At 37.1% G+C, this 21,465-nt stretch overlaps 1 protein-coding gene across 1 annotated transcript; it reads left to right on the top strand.

Moving 5' to 3' along the window:
* LOC109720009 (protein BREAST CANCER SUSCEPTIBILITY 2 homolog A-like) lies at nucleotides 183-21,120 on the top strand. The gene is made up of 28 exons (XM_020246870.1): nucleotides 183-497; nucleotides 592-744; nucleotides 864-995; nucleotides 1,490-1,630; nucleotides 1,844-1,966; nucleotides 2,094-2,231; nucleotides 2,792-2,929; nucleotides 5,390-5,533; nucleotides 6,363-6,527; nucleotides 6,886-7,531; nucleotides 7,974-8,017; nucleotides 8,093-8,217; nucleotides 8,304-8,458; nucleotides 10,733-10,855; nucleotides 10,943-11,092; nucleotides 11,167-11,248; nucleotides 11,372-11,422; nucleotides 11,505-11,580; nucleotides 12,565-12,676; nucleotides 12,761-12,832; nucleotides 14,029-14,212; nucleotides 14,623-14,805; nucleotides 18,164-18,306; nucleotides 18,635-18,697; nucleotides 18,781-18,997; nucleotides 19,808-19,975; nucleotides 20,070-20,159; nucleotides 20,312-21,120. The coding sequence occupies exons 1-27, from the start codon at nucleotides 311-313 to the stop codon at nucleotides 20,124-20,126; spliced, it is 3,972 nt and encodes a 1,323-aa protein (XP_020102459.1). The 5' UTR covers nucleotides 183-310; the 3' UTR covers nucleotides 20,127-20,159; nucleotides 20,312-21,120.

The raw sequence follows: 21,465 nt of genomic DNA, 5'->3' as shown, positions 1-21,465 counted from the left end.
ACGCTTCCTACCCTAGTTAATTCATTAATTGTGGTACCGTTTTATTTGTATGATTACCATATTATTATTATTTTTTCCCCTCTCTTTATATATGTTATTATTTTTTTTGATTTTTTTTCTATATATTTTCCTTTATTAGTTTTTATTTCTACTTTTTCAGAATATGTAACGTTCCCGCCTCCCCCTTTTCCCTCTCTCCACCCTCTCCCCCTCTTTCTCTCTCTTGCGACCTCAATGTATACAGTATACTTAGAGCGAGAGTGAGAGATCACAAAAAGGAGAGGGAGAGAGAGAGAGAGAGGCGCCGGAGATGCCGACGTGGCAGATCCTCCCGGCCGCCGACGGCGACCTACGGTGGGTCGCCGCGGCCGCCAGCGGCGATCCCTGCCCTCCACCAGAAGCGACGCCGCGGCCGCCGGAAACCCTAGTTTCCAGAGACGATAACCATCCCATTCCAAACCATAGGCTCCCCTCCATGGCCGACCTACTCCTTCAAGGTACATCCTAAACCCTAGACGTCTCAATCGACCGATCTCATTTTCTCAATCTCATGTTGTGGTGGTTTCCTCCTTTGTATCTATACTCCTTTAGCTCGCCCGAAGCTTCTAGAAGTTGGCGCCGAACAATCCGGTGCCAGAGCTCCTCTGATGTTCCGCATGGGGACGGGGAGGTCGGTGTCGCTGAGCGAGAGCTCGATTCGGAAGGCGAGGGCCGTTCTAGAAGGAGAAGGATCTGAAATGAGAGGTGAATCGAATACAATCTAATGTTTTTGGAATTAATGATGTGTGCGATTCAGGTTTTTGATTACTGATGTAGGCGTGCATCTGTTGTTTTACTTAAATGATTTGCTGTGTGCTCTCTAGGAGGTGAAGGGTTGGGAGATGGGAGTGGTCGATTCCCGATGTTTCGAACTGGGTCTGGGAAATCTGTTACAGTGAAGCGGTCTTCAATTCGGAAAGCTGCATCTGTTCTTGGAGGAGAAAATGAGGAGAATGGTAACAGTAGCATTAGTAAAGATGGCAACTTTTCTTTTATTTTTTTTCCTTTGTTTTGATGTTTATAATCTGTTTTTCAAGCATTTTGGTATCTGTAAGCTTCAAGTTAGCAACTTGAACTGTACCGTAAACTCTGAATAGTGTGGCCTGTTTGCCTCAGCCCGAGCTTATGCAAAAGTACTGTTTGAGAAGAAGTAATGATTTTTTTAATAAAAAAGCTCCCCACTGCACTGAAAATAGAAGTGCCAAATTGGGTTTCCTTTAGCGCCGAAAAGGAAAAAGCTTATTGTTTCCTCCTGCAATACCTTTTGTTTGCTGCCAATGTCTTGGCTTTTGCCTGCATAGTTGAGATGTTGTTCTAGGAGCCAGACCAAAGAACCACTCATTCCATATACTAAAACCTTATCGCCAATTTGTTTATGGGCGTTTCGACTTCTCAAATTCGGATACAAAGTCACACTACTAATATTTTGTATCATTTTTATTTTATTCAGATGTTGGAACAATTCTAGAGAGAGGTGGGGGTAGTGGAGACTTTCCCATGTTTCAAACTGCGTCAGGGAAGCCGGTGACTGCGAAACAAGATTCATTTAGGAAGGCTGTTGCTATTCTTGAAGGAGAGGATATGACGAATGGTGTTCTGTTGTTTCTTTTTCTTTCTATCCTTTATACCTCTTCAATGCTTGAAAATCGTAGAAAGGGTCTCAGTATATAATTTTGTATGGAAACTTATGCTTCCTAATGTTCTCGTCATCTCTTTTGTCTATGTACATTTCGACTTCCTCTTTTCAGATTTGCATGTTGATTCACACGATTCACATTATTCATATTTCCTTGAACAATTTTAGAGGGTGATTTGGGCTGCGGGGCTTTTCCCATTTTTCAAACTGGATCAGGGAAGCTAGTGTCTGTGAAACAGGATTCATTTAGGAAGGCTGTTGCCGTTCTTGAAGGAGAGGATATGAAGAAAGGTATTCTGATGTTTCCTCTTGTTTGTATCCTGTACGCCAATTCATGAAGATTATCATAATTATCTCAGTATATTAATTTAGTATGGAAACTTTATATTTTCTTAGATGCTTTATTTAATTTCTTTAGATTATGAAGAAAGTTTGGAGGGGGCTGGTGGTAGTCACATTTCAATGTTCCATAACGGACAGGTCAAAGTATTGAATGTGGCACGGTCATCAGTTCAAAAGGCAACAGCTGTTCTTGCCAAAGAGGATGTGGAGAAAGGTGATTTGAAGGCTGTTCTTTCTTGGCTCTATTTATTTTTAATCTGTTGGTACTCCTTTCTTGTTTCATTGCTCACACATTGTCAATTTTACACCAACAAACTTTTTTAGTTCTCTTGTAACCCACGGATCATGACTACAGTAGAATGTACAAGTGTGAAGTAATCTATCTAATAGCTGTCTTAGAAATCCCAAAGAAGGTCACATTTTAGCGTCGAGCAGCTTAAACTATTAGAAACATTGATGTCTAGCTGCTCTAGCAGCTTAAACTATTAGAGAAAATCAGTTGTTTAACTTAGTTTTAATGCTAGAGGTTTTTAGTTTGAATCCCACTAGACCAATCGGCTATATTGTTGAAAAGAATAAAGCTACAATCTAATATGAAATTCACAACTCGGGACAATATGTAAATCTTGAGCCCCGTCATGAGTGCGAGTGTAGAATAAATGATTAAAGACACTTTTCTCTATTAGCTTGAGCTGCTAGAAAATTGTAAATTTCACAATCTTCCTGTACTGACCTTGCTATTAACCTACACTACTATATCTATTTTGCTTGTAGATACTCCAATTTTAGAAGGCCGCTGGGGCAATGATGATTTTCCTATGTTCCGTGCTGGAAAGGGGAAACCAGTTAACGTGAGCCAATCCTCAATTACGAAGGCAGCAGCTATTCTTGAACGAGTGGATACAGAGAAAGGTGTACTGCTGGATTCTCCTCTTTGATTGTGCATTAATATTTGTGATATTAACTCTGCTTTGTGTGTATTTACTATTTAACGAGAGAGAAAGCATAGGATCTATCACCGTGCATGAGGGAACCTCCTATTTAAACTATTCAAACATCTCTCTCTAAATAAAGATTAATATTTTGCTAATACTGATGGTTTGCCTGGTGCCCCAAATAGTAATAACCTATATGTATCTAGAAGAGTCTCAGATTATTTTTTAATTTTTTTATTTTTTTCACAGAGAGATGGAGGTTATGTAGGAAAAGGAGTGTTGAGAGAATTATGCAGAATTGGATACTATCCTTTATCCAGCTTATGTAAAATGTCCAGAAAACATAAACCAAAATTGACTATCGATGCGGAAAGATATATTAGCCTTTAGACATGAAATGTATTCTTTCTCTATATTTGGAACTACGGCATTATTGTCTCTTATCTGACATTATGCCAAAAACTTCTTTGAGCCAATCCTACACTCATATTCTATTTACCAGGCACCTTTTGTGGAAAAGAGAGCTCCATAGTACACTTTCTGATTGCTTTCTTCTTATTATTCTTTATAAAACCTTAGTAGGCCAATTCCCAAATCCCTAACCTTCAACATACATACATGCAGACATCAATACATGCATACATAAAAATCTAAAATTCTCTGAATAATTGGCATTTAACTGAACCCTGACTTCAATATGGTTAATTTTTCTTTTCACATTGTACTTATTAGAGATCCAATCGTGGTGATGTGAATCAGTGTAGATTACAGAGTATAAATTTGAAGCTAACCTGCACCCTTAACTCTTAATGGTGACTAGTGTAGAGACCCGCGCGATGCAGCGGATAAAAATTATCATAGTAAAAATTTGTAAATTACATAAAGAAACAAAGACGAAATTATCATATTAAAATTTGCGAATTAAATAAACAAATAAAAATGTAAAGAAGAAACATCAATATATAACTACATTTTGGGAATTATTTTTTCAAAATTTTGGATACATTATTGAATTTTTAGATTTCAATGAAGTTTCTGAAACATGATCAGAAGACAGTTGATCTTCTGAAACCTGATTAGAAGACAGTTGATCTTGTTGGTAATAGCACATTTGTTGTAATATCCAAATAATGTAGGGACTTATCCATATAGTTTACTCTACAAAATTAAATCTAACAGAAAACAAAAGAAAAAGGCAGAAAACAAAGGTAAAAAACGGTGCGAATTGAATCCAAAATAGTTCATAAAAAAGTCTCTTAAAAAATAAAATATTAATACTAAAAAAATTACTCACGGCATAAAATCAAATAACACTAAGACAAAAAAAAGAAGAAGGCACTATACTATTGAGAAGGAACCGCATCCCCGCACAGAGATCGTAGGCTCTTCTTTGATATCTGCGGTGGTGGAACTGTAGTTACTGCACGCCATTGCTGCTCACGCCACCTCGTTCTCTAACTCGCTACCACCGCCACCATTGGACGCTATGCGTTATTTCTGGATCGAGAAGGATGAGATAGAGAAGAGAAGGCGGAGGGGCTGGTGGAAAAAAAAAAGAGAATTTGAGAGAGAGGAGTGGAAGGGGCGTATGGAATGGACTAAAAAAAAAAAAATTGAGAGGGAGGAGATGGAGGGACGTTTGGGAGGAGGGAAGGAACCCAAAAATTTTAATTAAATGTGCTTCTCCTAATTAAAGAGAGAGAGAAAGTGGGTCCTACTAAAAAAATTATTCATAATATTTAGAGGAGAGGCAGGTCCCACTTTTTTCCTAAAACGCGGGATTGAGAGGGAGGAAACGCAGAGGCGTATGGGAGGAGAGAAGGAACAAAAAAATTTTAATTAAATGGGTCTCTCCTAATTAAAGAGAGAGAGGGAAAGTGGGCCCATTAAAAAAATTATTCCTAATATTTAGAGGAGAGGCGGGTCTCACTTTTTTTCTAAAACGCGGATTGAGAGGGAGGAGACGGAAGGGCGTTTGGGAAGAAAGAAGGAACCCAAAAGTTTTAATTAAATGACCTCTCTTAATTAAAGAGAGAGAGGGAAGGTGGGCCCCACTAAAAAACTTATTCTTAATATTTAGAGAAGAGGCGGGTCCCACTTTTTCCCTAAAACGTGGGGAGAGCTTGAATTCCATAAGAATTCATAGTATGTTATAGATTATAGATAACTAAACTATGAGTTTCCACTAGACTTACCTTTTTCAAACAATAGTTTCTCTTGTGGGCTCTGCTAATTTATGTACTGTATGCACCCTTTTGTATAATCAGAAAGCTAAAGGGACACGTTATCCACAGCCATGGATAGAACATTTTAGTCAACTCTTATTTGTTTCCTGCTTCTTTCATTGTGGATATATAATTCGACGTGATGTTCTATATATATTTGTACTTCCTATGTTGAAACTACTGATGATTTACCTTGTTGTCCTTTTGTTCAGCATCACTTGACAATCTTCAAGGTTGTGAGGATAATGGTGATGCTTCCGTGTTCCACATTGGATTGAGGAGTTCCATTTCATTGAAACATTCTTTAGCTAAGAAGGCTATGTCTGTTCTTCAATACAAAGATAATATGGAGAAAGGTAACTAAAAGCTTCTGGTTATGTATGGCTTGTATCATTGGTCTTTATTAATGTTCTGCTTAGAAACATATATTCTCTATGTCTGTTCTTCAATACAAAGATAATATGGAGAAAGGTAACTAAAAGCTTCTGGTTATGTATGGCTTGTATCATTGGACTTTATTAATGTTCTGCTTAGAAACATATATTCTCTATTATGCTACTTTATTCATGTATCATTGATTTTCAAATTGATGGCTGTTAAGATTTTTCTGTGATGTAAGAAAACAATACAACAAGAAAAAATTAACATTTTTCGTTCAATCTTTGACTGCTAGATGACTACATTATTAAAGGGGTTGCACATGCAATGCAGAACGTATTAGTAATTTACAGCATGAACTGCATGTCGGCACAATAACTCAAGATTTACTTTATGATGCAGTCTACGGTTTTAGGGTTTAGGGTTTAGGGTTTAGGGTTTAGGGTTTTTAGAGATTGAATTTTGTTTAGTTTAGTTTTGTTTTTGTCTTTTCACTTATTGCTTCTCAGGAGTTTGGTTCACAATTATAGCATGACCTAGACAAGAGTCAAACTGAATACTAGAAGTATTAGCTTTTGCAAGAAAAGCTTGCTGCGCCTCTGCTTAGTAATTTTGTAACAGCTTCATGGGTTATCATGTAGCCTGAAGTAAGTAGTATCTCACTCTTGAAATTTTTTTGCTTATAACTCAATATTGCCTGTGTGGATTTTGAAGAACTCGAAACAAACCCTCTCATTATAATTTGGTTTAACATAGTTTTCTTCATTAATTGATGAAGTAGGTTAACCTTGACATGTTAATGTCCAGATGAACTACATAAATACAACATAAACGGACAACTTTTCCAGACAAGCTCTGTGGAAGCAGTAAATGTTTCTTCAGCTGGCCTTTCAAGAGCTACTGCTTTGCTGGGTTTGGAGAGAAACGACCTTGCTAGCGCACAAAGTTTTGGTCATTCTGAGGATCAGTTAGGTACCAAAATGAAATTACAATTTGGAAAATTTACCTGACAGGCTTTCAGTGCATGTGAAACACAGGTGTTTAACTTTTTTTGTATGGATTTTGCATATATATCCTAGCAAAGTTTATATTTGGCACATAACCTTATAAACTTTTCTTGATTTGCACGTGAGCTCCTGCCGGGGTATGATGCAAAAATGGTTTTCCCATAATTGCCCCTAGCAAGGACGTTGGTGTAAACAAATATGAAATTTGGGGGCATAAACACAGATGCCAAGTTTGTTGAGTATTTGTTCAATTGCATACTTGTGGGAGGTGTATACTCAAAAAACTCTAATATTTCTTTCTTTGCCTTCTCTTTTATGCTCAGGTAACCTAGTTTTAGGAGATGCATGCCAAATCCCTCAAGGGTCTGAGGTGCCTACATTTGGTGCCAAATCTCTCGAGGGTCTGAGGGCCCGGCCTCCTATCATGTTCCAAACCGCCAGGGGAAGATCTGTATCTATTTCTAGCAATGCATTACAGCGTGCAAGGAGCCTTCTTGGGGACTCAGATTTGGGTGTCTTGCAGAATGATATAAAAGCAAGTCACCCATTAACATTTGATCCTAAAGATAAGAAATCATTTGATGGGATCTCTCGTAACAAAGAAAACATTACTTTCGATCCTTTCCAGGACATCCCTGCAAGCAAAAATGTGTTGACAAATTTATCATATTTTCTGCCAGTACATGATGCAGACCAACTGAATGCCAATGGAACTCTTCTGAAGAGTAGAAACTGCCCAAGTTGCAAAACTATTCCTATGCTGAATCCTCAGCACAAGGGCTTATATACAAATAATGTAATTAGCACTGTGAAGATGACTCAACAAAGCCGGATACCAAGTGGACCCCTAGTTGAAATATCTAATCTCATAGGTGTGGATAATGGAAATATGGATCGGTTTACTACTGAAAAGAGAAGGCTTGGAAGAAGAAACTCTATCTCTCCATTTAAAAGACCACGCACTTCTAGGTTGGTTGGAATATAGCCTTTTGTTTTCAAGTTGTACAAATAGGCAAATGTATGGATAATTGCTTCACTATGCTGATATTGTGACTTAGTTCCTGAACTTTTTACTAAAACACTTGGTCCACATCCTATTCATATTTTGCAATTCCATCCTAACTGTAGAGATCTTTGTGCTTGCAAAATGGCTATTTACCTTTTCTATTGCAAAATGTCTACTTCATTTATTATCATTGAGAGGGGGTTAAAGGTCATGTATCAGATTCTTTTTAGCAACCAGGGATGATATTTGTAATGTATGATAAAGCAAGGATTAATGTGGTTAAGAAAAAAGTACGTGGACTAAGCCACAATATTTGGATAGTATTGGGACTATCCACACATTTTACCATTGCACGAGTCATCTCCATCTCATGCTCTTAAAGTTTCCTTGTTGAACTTGTTTCAGGTTCATGACTCCTTTAAACAGCAGCTCATCTTTCTTCTCAACTGGTAAATTATCGAATTGGAATACATTTCTTGTAACCAAACTTGTGCTTTAATTAGCCGATGTAATTGGTTTTCTAGGTTCTTCTGAACTATCTACAATACATGAGGGCTGCCGCCAAACAAGATTGTCTACTCGCTATCCATTTCATCAGAATAGGAAAAATATGAAAGAATTTTTTGGTGGGCCACCTCACAATAACCCGGTACTGTGTAGTTCCAGACTTCCGGTTCATTTCTACCTCTTTCACTTTAATCAGAAGCTATATAGTTATGTTTTTATGTCCTTCAGATGTGTGACATACCAGATGAAGTTAAACGTATAAATGCTGATAATGCAGCAAAGTTTGAATTTCATGGTGCTTCTAGTTGTGCTGGGATCGGGTCAGAAGCATTTCAGCATATGCTTCTTCAATCTGGTGGTTCATTATCGAGCGCAACTAAAGAGTTGAGTGGAATCATTCTTTTATTTTTTTTAATTTTAGTTTGATACTTCTAAGAATCTTCTTTTCTCAATTTATTTTAAAATTAACTAAATAGTCCCTTCTACTAAGCTGCTATGTTGCTCCGACACGGATACGTAATATGGACACCATACTATACAGATCGGGTGGTATGGCAAATTCTGAAAAGATAGGATACGATACGTGGGGGAAATTAACAGAAAATTAACATCACTGTATTATGATATAGATCAGCAAAGTTATATTTTTCCAAGTATATATAGCAATGATGTAGGGAAATGAGTTGTTAGATATTTGTTGATGGCTAATTCAATATGGGCATTGGGTTTGGATCAAATCCAACTTCAAAATCAACACATTATGCCTTCCTGTATACTGCCTGTGTCCCTGCCAGCCAGCCGTATCTCAGACTTATTGGATAATTATTTTTAATTTTTTAGAAAGCCAGAAACTTACTCAACTGTGTCTGACCCGTATCAAGAAGGTATCCGGTTGGTCTGGGTATCCTATCTGAGTTGGACATGGCCATGACACTCAAATACAAAAATCCGTGCATCATAGCTTAGCTGCTGCTTCAGCATATACCTTCTAGTATGTAAAACTTTTATTCAACCTCTGTTGAAGTCAATCACACTTTTCCAAGTGTCCTTTAATTTGTTTTCTTTCAACAATTCATACGCAAATTTTGTATACCTTTATACTAGATTACTTATTAGGGTGAGAAATTTATCATACACAGAAGTTGTTCTACTTGCCAAAATTTTGAAACTTAATTGCTATTTTCCATTTCTTGGTTGAAGCGAGGATCCAAACATTGTGGGATCTATTTTTGATTGAAATGGTGATGGTTGAATTGCTGACCTTTTTTGAATTGTATGAAAAAAATGTTGAAGATTTAAGTTTGTTTTGGTGTTCTTTTTCTCACTCCTTAGGTTCCTTTTAACCTCCTTCAAACTGCAAGTTGTTATTTTTACGATTTTTTGACTAAGCTTAACGTTTTATATATCGGCAGCCTACTGCAAAACTAACTTCGTTGTAGATTTTGGGCAATTTGAAATTATCTTAGCTAGCCCATAATGCAGGAACTTTATAAGGTTTCACATAGTATCATCAGTACGTTGCATAGCGGCTTGCTAAATTTATCTACTTATAATACTCATCTGAATGGCTAAACTTATATACTTAACAGTTTAGCATTAGAACTTTAATGGTCTGTTTGGCCCTACTTTGGGGTGTAGTGGTGCTGTTTGATGATGTGCTGCTTTAGTAGAGATATTAGAAAAACACCTGTTATAATGCCCCAACAGCTCTATAATAGAAGTAGAAGCACCAAATGGAGCTTTCCTTTTGGGCCCAATAATCTCATTTTTGATTCTTGATGCAGTAAAAGGTCTAGAACTTTTCTTTATGCCAAATGCTTTACCAAACTGGAAGTGAATGTTGAAAGTAGAAATAGAAGAGCAGCCAAACATGCGGGTACCAAGTATCACTGTACATTACTTGGACGCCTTAGATGACAATATGTGTGATCCTATCTATTGTCATACTGGGTAGACCAGTATTTCACTATGGGTATGATTAATACGGATGGGTTGGCCGGTACTCTTGGTATTTCATACTCGGTATCCACTGTGGTGCTTTTGGAAGCACGGAAGTTTCTGTGGTACCAAGGTGTTTTCGATGATGAAACTTCTTAATTGACGATCGGCTACACTAGGCTTGATCTAAAGTATTTAAGTTATCTAGAATTTGTCATTTTTTTATATTATTTTCCTAGTGATTGAAAGGGATCAAAATCGACAGTTTGTTTGTTGCTGTTCATTCTTCTGAATTTCGACCTCCTTGTTTTATTTCCCCTCAATTCCATTGATGCTGGGAAAGAGGAGCTTTTCAAATGCATACCTTCTCCTAGCACATCGGATAATTATGCAACTGTCCTGTGCCTTGCAGCAAGGTTTGACCTTGTAGCATATAAAGAAATATTCAAATAAGCATACTTTGCTGTTATAGAACAAGTGGACAACCAAGAATATGTTAATTAACCAAGAATACTTAAATAAGCATGAATCTTGTTAGAGATAGTCATATCAAACTGCTTTTTTCATGCCTTTTCTATTCTATGCTTGATATCAACTGCAATAATCATGTCTGATTCCTGTTTATTGCAAAACAATATATATTCAAATTTTCCCCTTGTACAGAAAGATCATTAACTTAGCTTTCTCATTCTAAAGTTCTCTTTAAATCTGCCTTTTAGGTGGGTTGCAAACCATTACAAATATATTGTCTGGAAACTTGCTTGCTTAGAGAGATGCTATCCAGCTGTAGCTGGTGGAAAGTATCTAACAGTTTCTAACGTTCTTGAGGAATTGAAGTATAGGTGAGATTAAAGTGCACTGTCCTCAAATTCTGATATGGAGGCTTTCACGCAAATTTTAAAAGCTAAAATGTGGTCTTTGAATGTTAGATATGAAAGAGAAGTTAACTATGGGCATCGATCAACAATTAAGAAAATTCTAGAAGGCGATGCTTCGCCAGCTTCAGCGATGATTTTGTGTGTTTCAGCTATTCGTTCTCATTCTGATCATGCTGCCAAAGTTGAACTAACTGATGGGTGGTGAGTGAAAAGCCTAGCGCCATCACACAAATACTTAAGCAGTTGAGGAACTTGAAGCATTTGCTATTCTGCAGGTATCCGCTTGATGCTGTTTTAGATGTATCACTTTCAAAACAGCTACAAGCTGGGAAGCTTTTTGTGGGACAGAAGCTTCGGGTACTATGGGCATTTTTCATGTACAATAGTAATATCTATCTATCCATATATATATATATATATATATATATGAAATTTATTGCCACCAGTATCAGTCATCCAACAATTAGTGTACCTTGGCAGGTCTGGGGAGCTGCTTTATGTGGTTGGGTTGGACCTATTTCTTTTCTCGAGGTTTATTCACTCTTCAAACTCTGTTCACACAACTTTCTAATTTCAGACTAATCTTAAAAATGATGATTTCTTTCTTCCCCAGGCATCAAATACTGTCAGTTTATTGATACATATAAATGGGACGTTTAGAGCAACATGGGATGAGCCACTGGGATTTTGTATGCGCATTTTATTTTTCGTTGTTAATTCTGCTTTAGTTTATGGATATATTTACTTATGTACATGCAAGATTATCTTTTGGTACTATAGCAGTGTGACATCTGAGCTTTCATATAGCCCTTCCAAAAACTTAATTTCTAACTTATACACCATTCTGCGTAGGGATGGCAAAAATTCAGGTCTGGGTCAAAATCTGGTCAGACAATCATTAGAGATAATGAATGTACATTGTGTCTAGACCCGACCCAGACCTGGCTTTCGAACAACAAAACGTCCAGATCTAGACCCAATTTAAAAGCGAGTGTCTTTGTCCAAACCCCGTTTGACCAGATTTTAAGTTAAATTCAAAAAATTTTAAAAATGTATCAAATTTAAATTAAATTTAAATTTAAAACTTAAATTTTGTGTATACAAAATAAAAATATTGTAATCATAGAGACATTTCATATATATTTTATAAATGAACTATTTAAAAATTAAAAAAGACCTAATATAATTTAACTTTAGTACTTTACTATTTAAACTATTAGTGTGACCCGGTTTCTCCGAATTTTCATGTCCAGCTCCGACATGGATTTTGATCCAGACAAAATAATTTGTCTGGAACCGATTTTCCGGAAGGAATATTTTGTTTGGATCCGGTTATTTTTCGGTCTGGACCGGGTCGGTCAACTGGGTCGGTTCATATTTCCTGCCCCTACTACTTACTTCTAGCCAAGTTCACCTTTTTGAAAAAACTTTTTATATTACAAAACCTACTTTTGAGATGAGCTGGATGGCTACTCAACTTAGGACAAAGGGTTTTTTCTCTTTTCGTTTTTGGGTAAAAAGATGCACTTTCAAAGGCATTACATGAAAATTTAGATTTTATAGGGGTATACACATAAAAAGATGATTTGGCAGCTATATATATACAACAGAATGTCCTAATTTTTATTTCTTTTCTATTCTGCTCTGTATAATGGCTTCCTCATACATTTTAGGTAAGGGTCCTGGGCCTCCATTGGCATTTAGGTGCATTAAGAGTTATGGTGGTATAGTTCCTATGACATTAGTTGGTGTTACAAGGGTTTATCCTCTTCTCTATAAGGAAAGGTACATAACTGAATCACAAACTGAAAATACTTGCCAAATATTACGATATTTATATTGTCGATATCTGAGAAATGTATTATCCAGGTTCCCTAATGGTGGTTCTGTTGTGAGATCAGAAAGGATGGAAAGAAAAGCACTTCAGCTATGTCAGCAGAGGTACTCGCTTTTAAGTACTTTATTAAGGACAGTTCATTTATTTGTTACTGCTTGTCTTCTAGACTTTGCAGATTGACTTCCCACAAGAATTGTTTCAGTTTGAATGCCAGTGGAGTTGTGATTCATTTGTTAATGTCTCTGTGGTACTTCATCTTGTTTAATAGTTTAAATTTGCAAATTAGTATTGTTCAAACATTCGCTGTGAAGTACTTCAAGCACGGAGATCTCATCTTTTGGGACTGCTGTCTGTTCTCATGCTAGATAGACCGAGAATGGAAATTAGCAGCTACAATTTTTTTGCAACTAGTAGCTTGTTCAAATGTTTAACATAAAGTACTTCAACCACTGAGATCTCATCTTTTGTGACTGCTCTCTGTTATCATGCTAGATATAAAGACTGAAAATGGAAATTAGCAGCTACAGTTTTCTTAGTAATTAGTAGCTTATCACTACGAATCATCCATTCATGTATTTATAACTAGAAGCAACTTAATCGGCATTAGCAGTTGCTTTAATATTGAATCTGTTGGTTAAGTAGTGGTGCTTAGAGGACTGAATTGAAAGGACTCTTTAAAGACTGAAGCACTCTTTAAAGACTGAAGCACTCTTATGAATATAGTGGACAGGTGTTAAAAGACATTTAGATTGTCATACCTTAGTATTAATATCTTTGTCATCACATAGAATTCTTGCTTGTAGTTAGCAAGTTTTATTTGAGCAACAATAAAAAAGGAAGAAAAAGAGAAAAGAGTTCTAGCACTAGGCTTCGCATGAAAGGTGGCCTATATAATTGTCATGTGATGAAAATTAGTGTTATCTTTTTAACCAGTGTACTGTTCTTGGTATAACAAGGTACTTTTCCATATACATCCCCACAAATAGTCTATTTACATATATACCACTGTAAAATACCTGAAATTTTAGATAAAACCTCAAAGTGCATCTTTTTACTAAAACACCCTTGCCTTAAGTTTGGGAGTCATCCAATTCTTATGGAGAAATTGGTCATATTAGATACTTCTATGAAAAAGGGAGATTCTTATTATCACAATAGCTTATTTTATAGATAGCATTTGGAGGGCATGTATGCAACTTTCAGATATTACAGAGAATGTTGATGGATAATTTTGCGGGGTTATATGTATAAATATCTCTATCTCTACTAACAATGCTAAACAGTTTCTATTTTGCTGCAGGAGATCTAAGATTGTAGAGGACATTATGTCTGAGCAACAAGAACATTTTGAAAACATAAACGATAGCGATGAGGGTGCAAAAATATGTAAGATCCTTGAGAGTGCTGCTGAGCCAGAAGTAATAATGGCCGAAATGAGCTCGGAGCAGCTGGTCTCTTTCTCGTCTTATCAGGCAAAGAAAAATGTCTGTAGTTGTGTTTTGTTAAGTTACTGTTTCATCTTTTTTCTTTTTCTTTTTCTTTTTTTGTGTAAATTTTTTCTAAAAACCTTTCAAGGGGGTGTGCTGTTTTATCCTTTCCTAAAATGGTCTATATAGTTATTTTCAATTATATCCCTCAATAACATCAAAATTTGGCACACACCACGCCCTCAAAATTTTGAAATATCATTGATTTCCTGGAAAAGCTACATAAGTAAACATCAATTGTTTTGTACAAGTGCATTTCCAACATCATTTATGATGTTTTCAAGGGTCTTTCTGAGTATTTTTTTGGTACAGATGCATCAATGAATTCATATATATTTTGAGGGTACATATGAAATTTTGGCTTCTTTTTGTTCTGAAAATAGCACCAAGTGGTTTCTCAAATGCAGGCTATCAGGCAATCTAATGTTAATAAGAAGATTGAAAAAGCTCTGGAAGATTCAGGACTTAGTTCTAGGGATATCACTCCTTTTATGAAAGTTAGAGTGGTGGGACTTACCAGTAAAAGCTCGAACAGAAAGGGCCGCCCCAGAGAAGGCTTGATTACTATCTGGAATCCAACAGAGAAACATGTATGGATAAGCTATTTTGCACCTACTACCCAATTTTAGAGCTTCTTATTAAGACAAACGAAGATGTTGTAAAATAGGGTTTTTTACATGCACTTGCCTGCAACATCATCTACTAATATATGTACTGAGCATGGATATAACCCTTGAAAGTGCAGTTTTCCGATTCATGGGCACAATTTGGTTTTGTAGTGAAAAGGTTGTGAGGGAGGGGTGGTTTGTAAGTAGAAGGGTATATATGTCACGCCCCGGGACCGGCGGAGGCCCTCCCGGTTGCGTGCCCAGACCCGCCATATGTCTACACATATAAGGCGTCTACAATAAAAAGCGGAAGTAAAGCAAGAGGTAGAACAAATAAAAAGAAGTAAAATAACAACTAATGATATCAGAGCGAGTAAAATTCTATCATCTAAACCAGAGTAAAAGAAACATAACTAGACAATAAAAGTAGCCATAAAGTAGTACAATATCTGTCTCAAAGGTACACAAAAGGGTGGTCTCTAGTACACTGGTACAGCTCTCAACCTCTCCAAAATAAAACATCGAGAGGTGGACCACCTAGCGACTCGTCTTTCGCAGAAGAGCTAGCTCGAAGCCACGCTCTTCCCTCGGTCCCTAGCCTCTCCAGGCGTGGAAGGCTCTGAAAGAAAACATAAAACAGAGGGCGTGAGAACTATAATTTATAGTTCCCAGTGGGCAATTACTGACCTCAGCTCAGTGCACCACTAGGCCCCAAAAGGAACGGATAATTACTATAAGCAGTAATGAGAATAATAATAAAAAGAAACGGTTTGCATTTAAGAAAGCAAAATAAAATGCTAACTACTATGTTGCACATAAGCAAGATGTCAAATGGTTGTACATCTACTATATTCAAATGAAGTATGTCCAAGCATGAATACTATATCCCAACATAGCGAGCAAGTAGGTAACATGATCTACTATGACAATGTACGAAGAATATGCTCTATCATGGTAATAAGTATACTATGATGCAATAAATAGGACTATCAAGTATACTACCTGTCTCAACACTATGCTATAAGCATGTCATAGTAATCCAACTACTAATCCTATCTAGTAGTGATTATTCATTCTCAACCCTGTGTCGATTTTCATTTCCAATTTAAGGACTTACCAAAGGTAGTCCAGCTTGTGCCGCCTAAGTGCCTGTGGTAGCCCAACATCCCTACTCTTGGAATGTGTCTGTCCCACTCGACCCCGTAGGCTTCTCAATACCGCACGAGCGAACATAAGTCGCATAGGCTAACTCCGGAGTGCCGGCTTGTAGGGAGCGACCCTCACAAGCATGTGCGAATGAGCACAAATGGCAAGCAAGCATAGTCAACGTCTCAAGTACTCAATCATCATGTCTCTAACATGGTAATAGTCACTAGCATCTCAATGATCTAGTTCTAGGTCACAATGAGAAGCTCCAATCATTCACTGGGTCTAGTGCCCCTTTATGACACTTAGACATTTCGATGTACAAACATGTTCCAATTCTCTCAATGGCCCTATCCACTAGGTTCACACACAACCCGAGCTCAATGCCGCTTTATGACATTAGCTCACAATCTTACATGTCAATCTTGTCATATGCCTCTTTATGGCTTACTAAGATCCCTTAAGTCTCAAGTAAGAATAGCTTAAAATGCATGAAGGTAATGCTCACTTTCACAATAGGAAATATGATTCCAAGTCTCAATAGGGTGCCCATCATATACAAGTCTCACACGGTAGCCCTCTACTATATAGGGGCCCGAAATTTCTTACACATATTATAGGCATGTTAAGCATCCCAAAATTCACAATAAATACATTTATCATGGAAATGCATGAATTTTTACTCTACAAGCATAAAATATGAGATATGAGAATTTCTCATATGCCAGGCTAGGTCAAACCCACCGAACCGTCGCGTGCTCCCTCGATTCGCCGAACGAGGTTGTCCACGAGTCTCAAAATACCCTAAAAGTATCGAGCGAAGAGATACACGGGCATTACGATCAACTATAAGATCAAACTTTAACAAACTTGGCAAAAGGGCTAAAACTCACCTAATGTGTGGGAAATCTCTCTCAAGCTCCAAAAGAGAGCTAAATCCCTTCCAATCTAAGCTCAAGGAAGATTCTAATCCAAACAATCTAGCTCCAAAAGCCCTAGATCAAAAAGCCCCAAAAATCAACCCTAACACCCATTCTAGGGTTCCATATGGTAAAACCTACCAAATCAAGGATCAAAGGGTAGAATTCAAGTACTAACCTCCCAAGATGCCTCCAAACAAGCTCTAAATCTCCTGGGGTTGAAGTTTGGTCCACCATCAAGCTCTACAAGCAAGCTCCAAGCCTTGCAAATGTGGAAAGGGGGAAAAGGGGTGAAGCTCTCCAAGCCTCCTCAAGCAAGCTCCTCCTCCTCTTCTCCTCCTCCTTCTTCTGCTTCTCTCTCTAGAAAGTGTAGGGAGAAGGTGAGAATGAGGAAATAAGGAAGGAAAGAGGGTGGAATGGCCAATAAGCCCATCTAGTGTAACAAAATCCAGTGAGGCCCCCCAAAAATCCAATATTGCGACAGCCCGTTCTGGGCAGTTTTCGCCCAGAGGGACCGGTCTCTCCCCAGCAAGGATCGGTCTCTCGCTGCGAATCCGAAAAACCAACGTTCGGGAACCGGTCTTTCCCTGCGCGGGACTGGTCTCTCACTGCGTAGGCGTGCTTGGGGACCGGTGTCGCCTGCCAGGGACCGGTTGCCTCAAGGCTGCCGCAACACTGCTCACTGGGGGACCGGTCTCTCCTTTCAGGGACCGGTCCCCTAGAGTAAAAACTCTCAGGACTTGTCCAGAATTCTAATTTTCGAATTTTTTAGGTCGGAAAACAGTCTACAACCCTCCACCAAGTGTGAAAAAGCTCGAAATACATCCAAACACTCGAACCTCGCAATTTGCAAAGGTCCAGTGTGTTACAATATATGTAAGAAAAAGAGTTTAAGAAGCATATGTGGTAATTCGGATGTGCAGGTACATGTATGTAGACAAATGGTTTTGAAAGGGGTATAGATGTAAGAATCTTAAACATAAAAGAATGCAGCAAGATAAAAACATGAAGTTATATCAATGCATCCTTTCAATATTATGGGATGCCTTCTATCTTATGCCTGATTAGTCTGTATGGCTATTTCTTTGCTGGGAGAATCTTCTGACTAATGTTATCATATAAAATCTTTAAATGCTTATGCTTAAATATCATTTGCAACAGTGTAAAAGCCAGTCTTCTTATATCCAAGCCCTTAGGCTGAATTCTCTCATGCTTACTTTAAATAACTAGTTTCAAGAACAGAGTATTGCCTTACTCGTTATTGCTGTTAACAGAAAATCGATCTGGTGGAAGGGCAAATATACTCAGTTACAGGACTCACGCCACTGAACCACGCCAGCGACATCCTGCACTTGCGAGCAAGAGGATCTTCTACAGTATGGAGACCCTTACCTTCCACAGATACTAAAAATTTTGAGTAAGCAAATATTCTCAGGCTTTCTGCATGTATTCTCCCCTGTTAATATTGCAATTATCTCTGCAGAAATTGTCTCCCTATCCAAACCCCTCAAACCTGCATTTGTTTGGATTTATGCCATTGCCAGGGGTGTATATATGCATGAATACCCTGTGGCGTGTGTGCAAATAAATAAGGTTTCAAGTGGGCATGCATGCAAATGCCAACTTTGCAGGGGATTTTTTTGTGCAATTTCAAGTACTTGCAGGGCCACTGTACAAGAAAATACTCTCATCATTTAATCATTAGCACTATTCTAGTGAGATTTTTTTTCCTCTTATTATTGCAGACCATTTTTCTGCCCTCGCAAAGCAGTCCTTTTGTCAAACTTAGGCGAGGTTCCTCTTGCAAGGTTAATAAATCTTTCTACATTTTTCTTTCCTCTTTTTTCCTTTTATGCTTCTTTTTAAGGCCAATAAATTTTGTTTGTTTCAGTGAGTTTGACGTTGCAGCTGTAATTGTGCATGTGGGGGAAGTTTATTTATCCGAAAGCCAGAAAAAGCAATGGATCTTTATGACGGATGGATCTGGATCCACATCCGAAATACAGTTTGAAGAAATGTATAATCGTCTTCTGGCTGTTAGCTTTTGTTCGCCAACCACTGATAATGATTCATCCGCAATATTTACCAACACCCTTTCAGGGACCACAGTATGTGAGCTGAACATATAGCATGAAACTTTTTGAGTAGCCTACTTAAAGAAATTTATAGAATTTCTCTTTGATTTTATACAAAATTGCTTCTATTAGAGGTTATGGTGATTAGGATATTGGTATTTTTCACATTTTCTGTTCTGGATTCTAGTTTGCAAACTTACACTAGACGAACTTGTAAGTTTTGATTAGATTTCCTTAACACAAAAACAGGCATATATTGGATATTCAATATTTACATAATTATTCGTATCAACCGGAAATTTCTTAATAACTTATAGAGGATAAATGCGGAACAAATTGGTTTGGGAATTTAGAGAAAAGCATGATTGATTTTAGCTACTATTGCACTATTCTTCTGTTATTGAGAGATATATTGAAATATATTGAAAAACTCAAATTGGGAATTCATAGAAAAGCATGATAGGTTTTAGCTACTACTAAACTAGTGTTCCTCTCATTTTTAGTGATTCTAATATAAATGGAATAACTGATCTAAATTTGACTGAAAAACTTAACCCATATCCACGTTTGAATGACAATATTCAAATACGAATCCTGATCCAGCTTTGAGCCGGATACAGAAAAGGTCTAATATTCATCTCGCAGAGCTCTGATATTTTGAGCCACATGAAAAGGACAATATCCATTTTAGCCATAATTTCTATACTGTTCTTCGGCCATCACAACTTTTTTTGGCATTATTGCTCTGATTTAGCATTTGTGCTTTGCCTTAGCATGAAATTTTATATGAAAATAAATTAAGCTGCAATTCTTCTCAAATATTAATATTATGCTTCAACTCAGGTTGGATTATGTAATCTTATAAAGCAACCAAGAGATCAAATCAATCATTTTTGGGTAGCAGAAGCAACAGAAAATTCTACTTGTTCTATTTCGTATAACCTTCCTAGCAGTTCTCATCTCAAGGAAGCTGCTGTCTCTGCTGAGAAATGGGCTAAAATGTCTTATTCGGTAAGATCTTGAAATTTTAGAGAGAGTATTCCTTTCCTATGAATGGTTCTTTGATTTGTTACGGTAGCTTCTTTGTATGTTCAACTGTACGCAGACCATTCAGAAGATGAGGAAGAGGGTTTTATGTGTAGTTGGTGGTCGTGCAAGCTAAGTTCTCGAATGACATGGCAATTTGGTACAGCAGGTAATATAATCCTTAGATCTTGGAAGTTATATAATCAAAAAGTAACTACTGTTGAATATGAAAGTATGAAAATATCACCATCTTGCTTCAAGATAACTCCATTATTTCATGGTTATATGAGGTACAAAATGCTTTTCTTGTTTTTTGGCAAGGGTACAATTTCAGATTCAGCAACCGTGAACAGAATATGCGAGGTCTGGTTTCGAAAGGATAGCTCTAGTACTGTACAATACATATTTTGGATTTTATCATCAACTTGATGCCAGAAGAGAAAGGTGGTTGAATTACTACTTCTACAAGGCTCAAGAAAGGTAGTGATCTTACTCTGACAATAAAAACTATCGCAAGCAAGCCCTATTTTTTTCCTGGCGTCCAAATTTTCGGGTGTTTGTGTAGATTTTGATGTCAAGGAGCCATAAGAAAAGCTGATGCTTTGTCCATAGAAAGCCTAGAAATCAATAGATTGGAGCTACTGATTGATCTGGATTCAAGTAGCACTTGGGTTCAGAGAAGAAAGAAAGTCTAAAAATCTATGGTAGTCCCTGTATTATCCTTATATTGCGACTTGGTCTGTATACTTTTCATGTAAACATTTTTCCCTAAACTTCATGGTATAGCATTTTAATCCTCGACCATCAAAAACATCTATTTTTATAAACAGGCCGAGCTGTAAGTGATTCGTATTAGTTTTACTTTGACTAAGGTTAGAAGGTCCGTTTTACAGCAAGATTCAAATTCTTTTTGACGGTCAGGAACAAAAGTGAAATATATGTGAAAATTTAGGGATCAAAGTATTTAATTTAAAAGTATAAGAGCTTAGTCATGATATCGGATACTACAGGGGTCGCCCACATATTTTACTACCAAAAAATATGAAGATATTATCCTGACATGCATTCAGGCATTGTATTGATGGCTACTAAATATTTAATAGTATCGTAGTGGCAATAACATTCCTCAATCTGTTTGTTTCTCTATTCTTCTGGAAATTCTGTTTTACTGTATTGGTCATTTAATAATCAAAGCTGATGCAATTTTGTAATATGAGACATATGCGTCCACTGTTCTATTGCTTTTTCTCTCTATAAATATTGCAGTAAGTAGCTGACTTTTCATGTTCTTCTTTATTAACTGGGCTTTTTTTTTCTTTTGCATTTAGCCCCTTCAACTTTTTGTTTTACAAATGGCCCTAATAAATTTATATTTGCATAAATAGCCCTCTTCTTGCTATGCGATCATCCAACCGGTGTTTTTAAGTTGAACACGGTAATTTAATCACTGTGTTTTTTTTTGTATCTTAAGTTAA

This window comes from Ananas comosus, linkage group 14 (genome assembly GCF_001540865.1).
Source record: "Ananas comosus cultivar F153 linkage group 14, ASM154086v1, whole genome shotgun sequence".
Classification (NCBI taxonomy): domain Eukaryota; kingdom Viridiplantae; phylum Streptophyta; class Magnoliopsida; order Poales; family Bromeliaceae; genus Ananas; species Ananas comosus.
This window is presented reverse-complemented; position numbering and strand designations above follow the sequence as displayed.

Coding starts and splice junctions, on each gene's coding strand:
- LOC109720009 (XM_020246870.1), top strand. CDS start 311: ATGCCGACGTGGCAGATCCTCCCGGCCGCCGACGGCGACCTACGGTGG. Junction 14,806..18,163: donor GGAATCCAACAGAGAAACAT/GTATGGATAAGC, acceptor TGCTGTTAACAG/AAAATCGATCTGGTGGAAGG. Junction 18,998..19,807: donor ACACCCTTTCAGGGACCACA/GTATGTGAGCTG, acceptor GCTTCAACTCAG/GTTGGATTATGTAATCTTAT.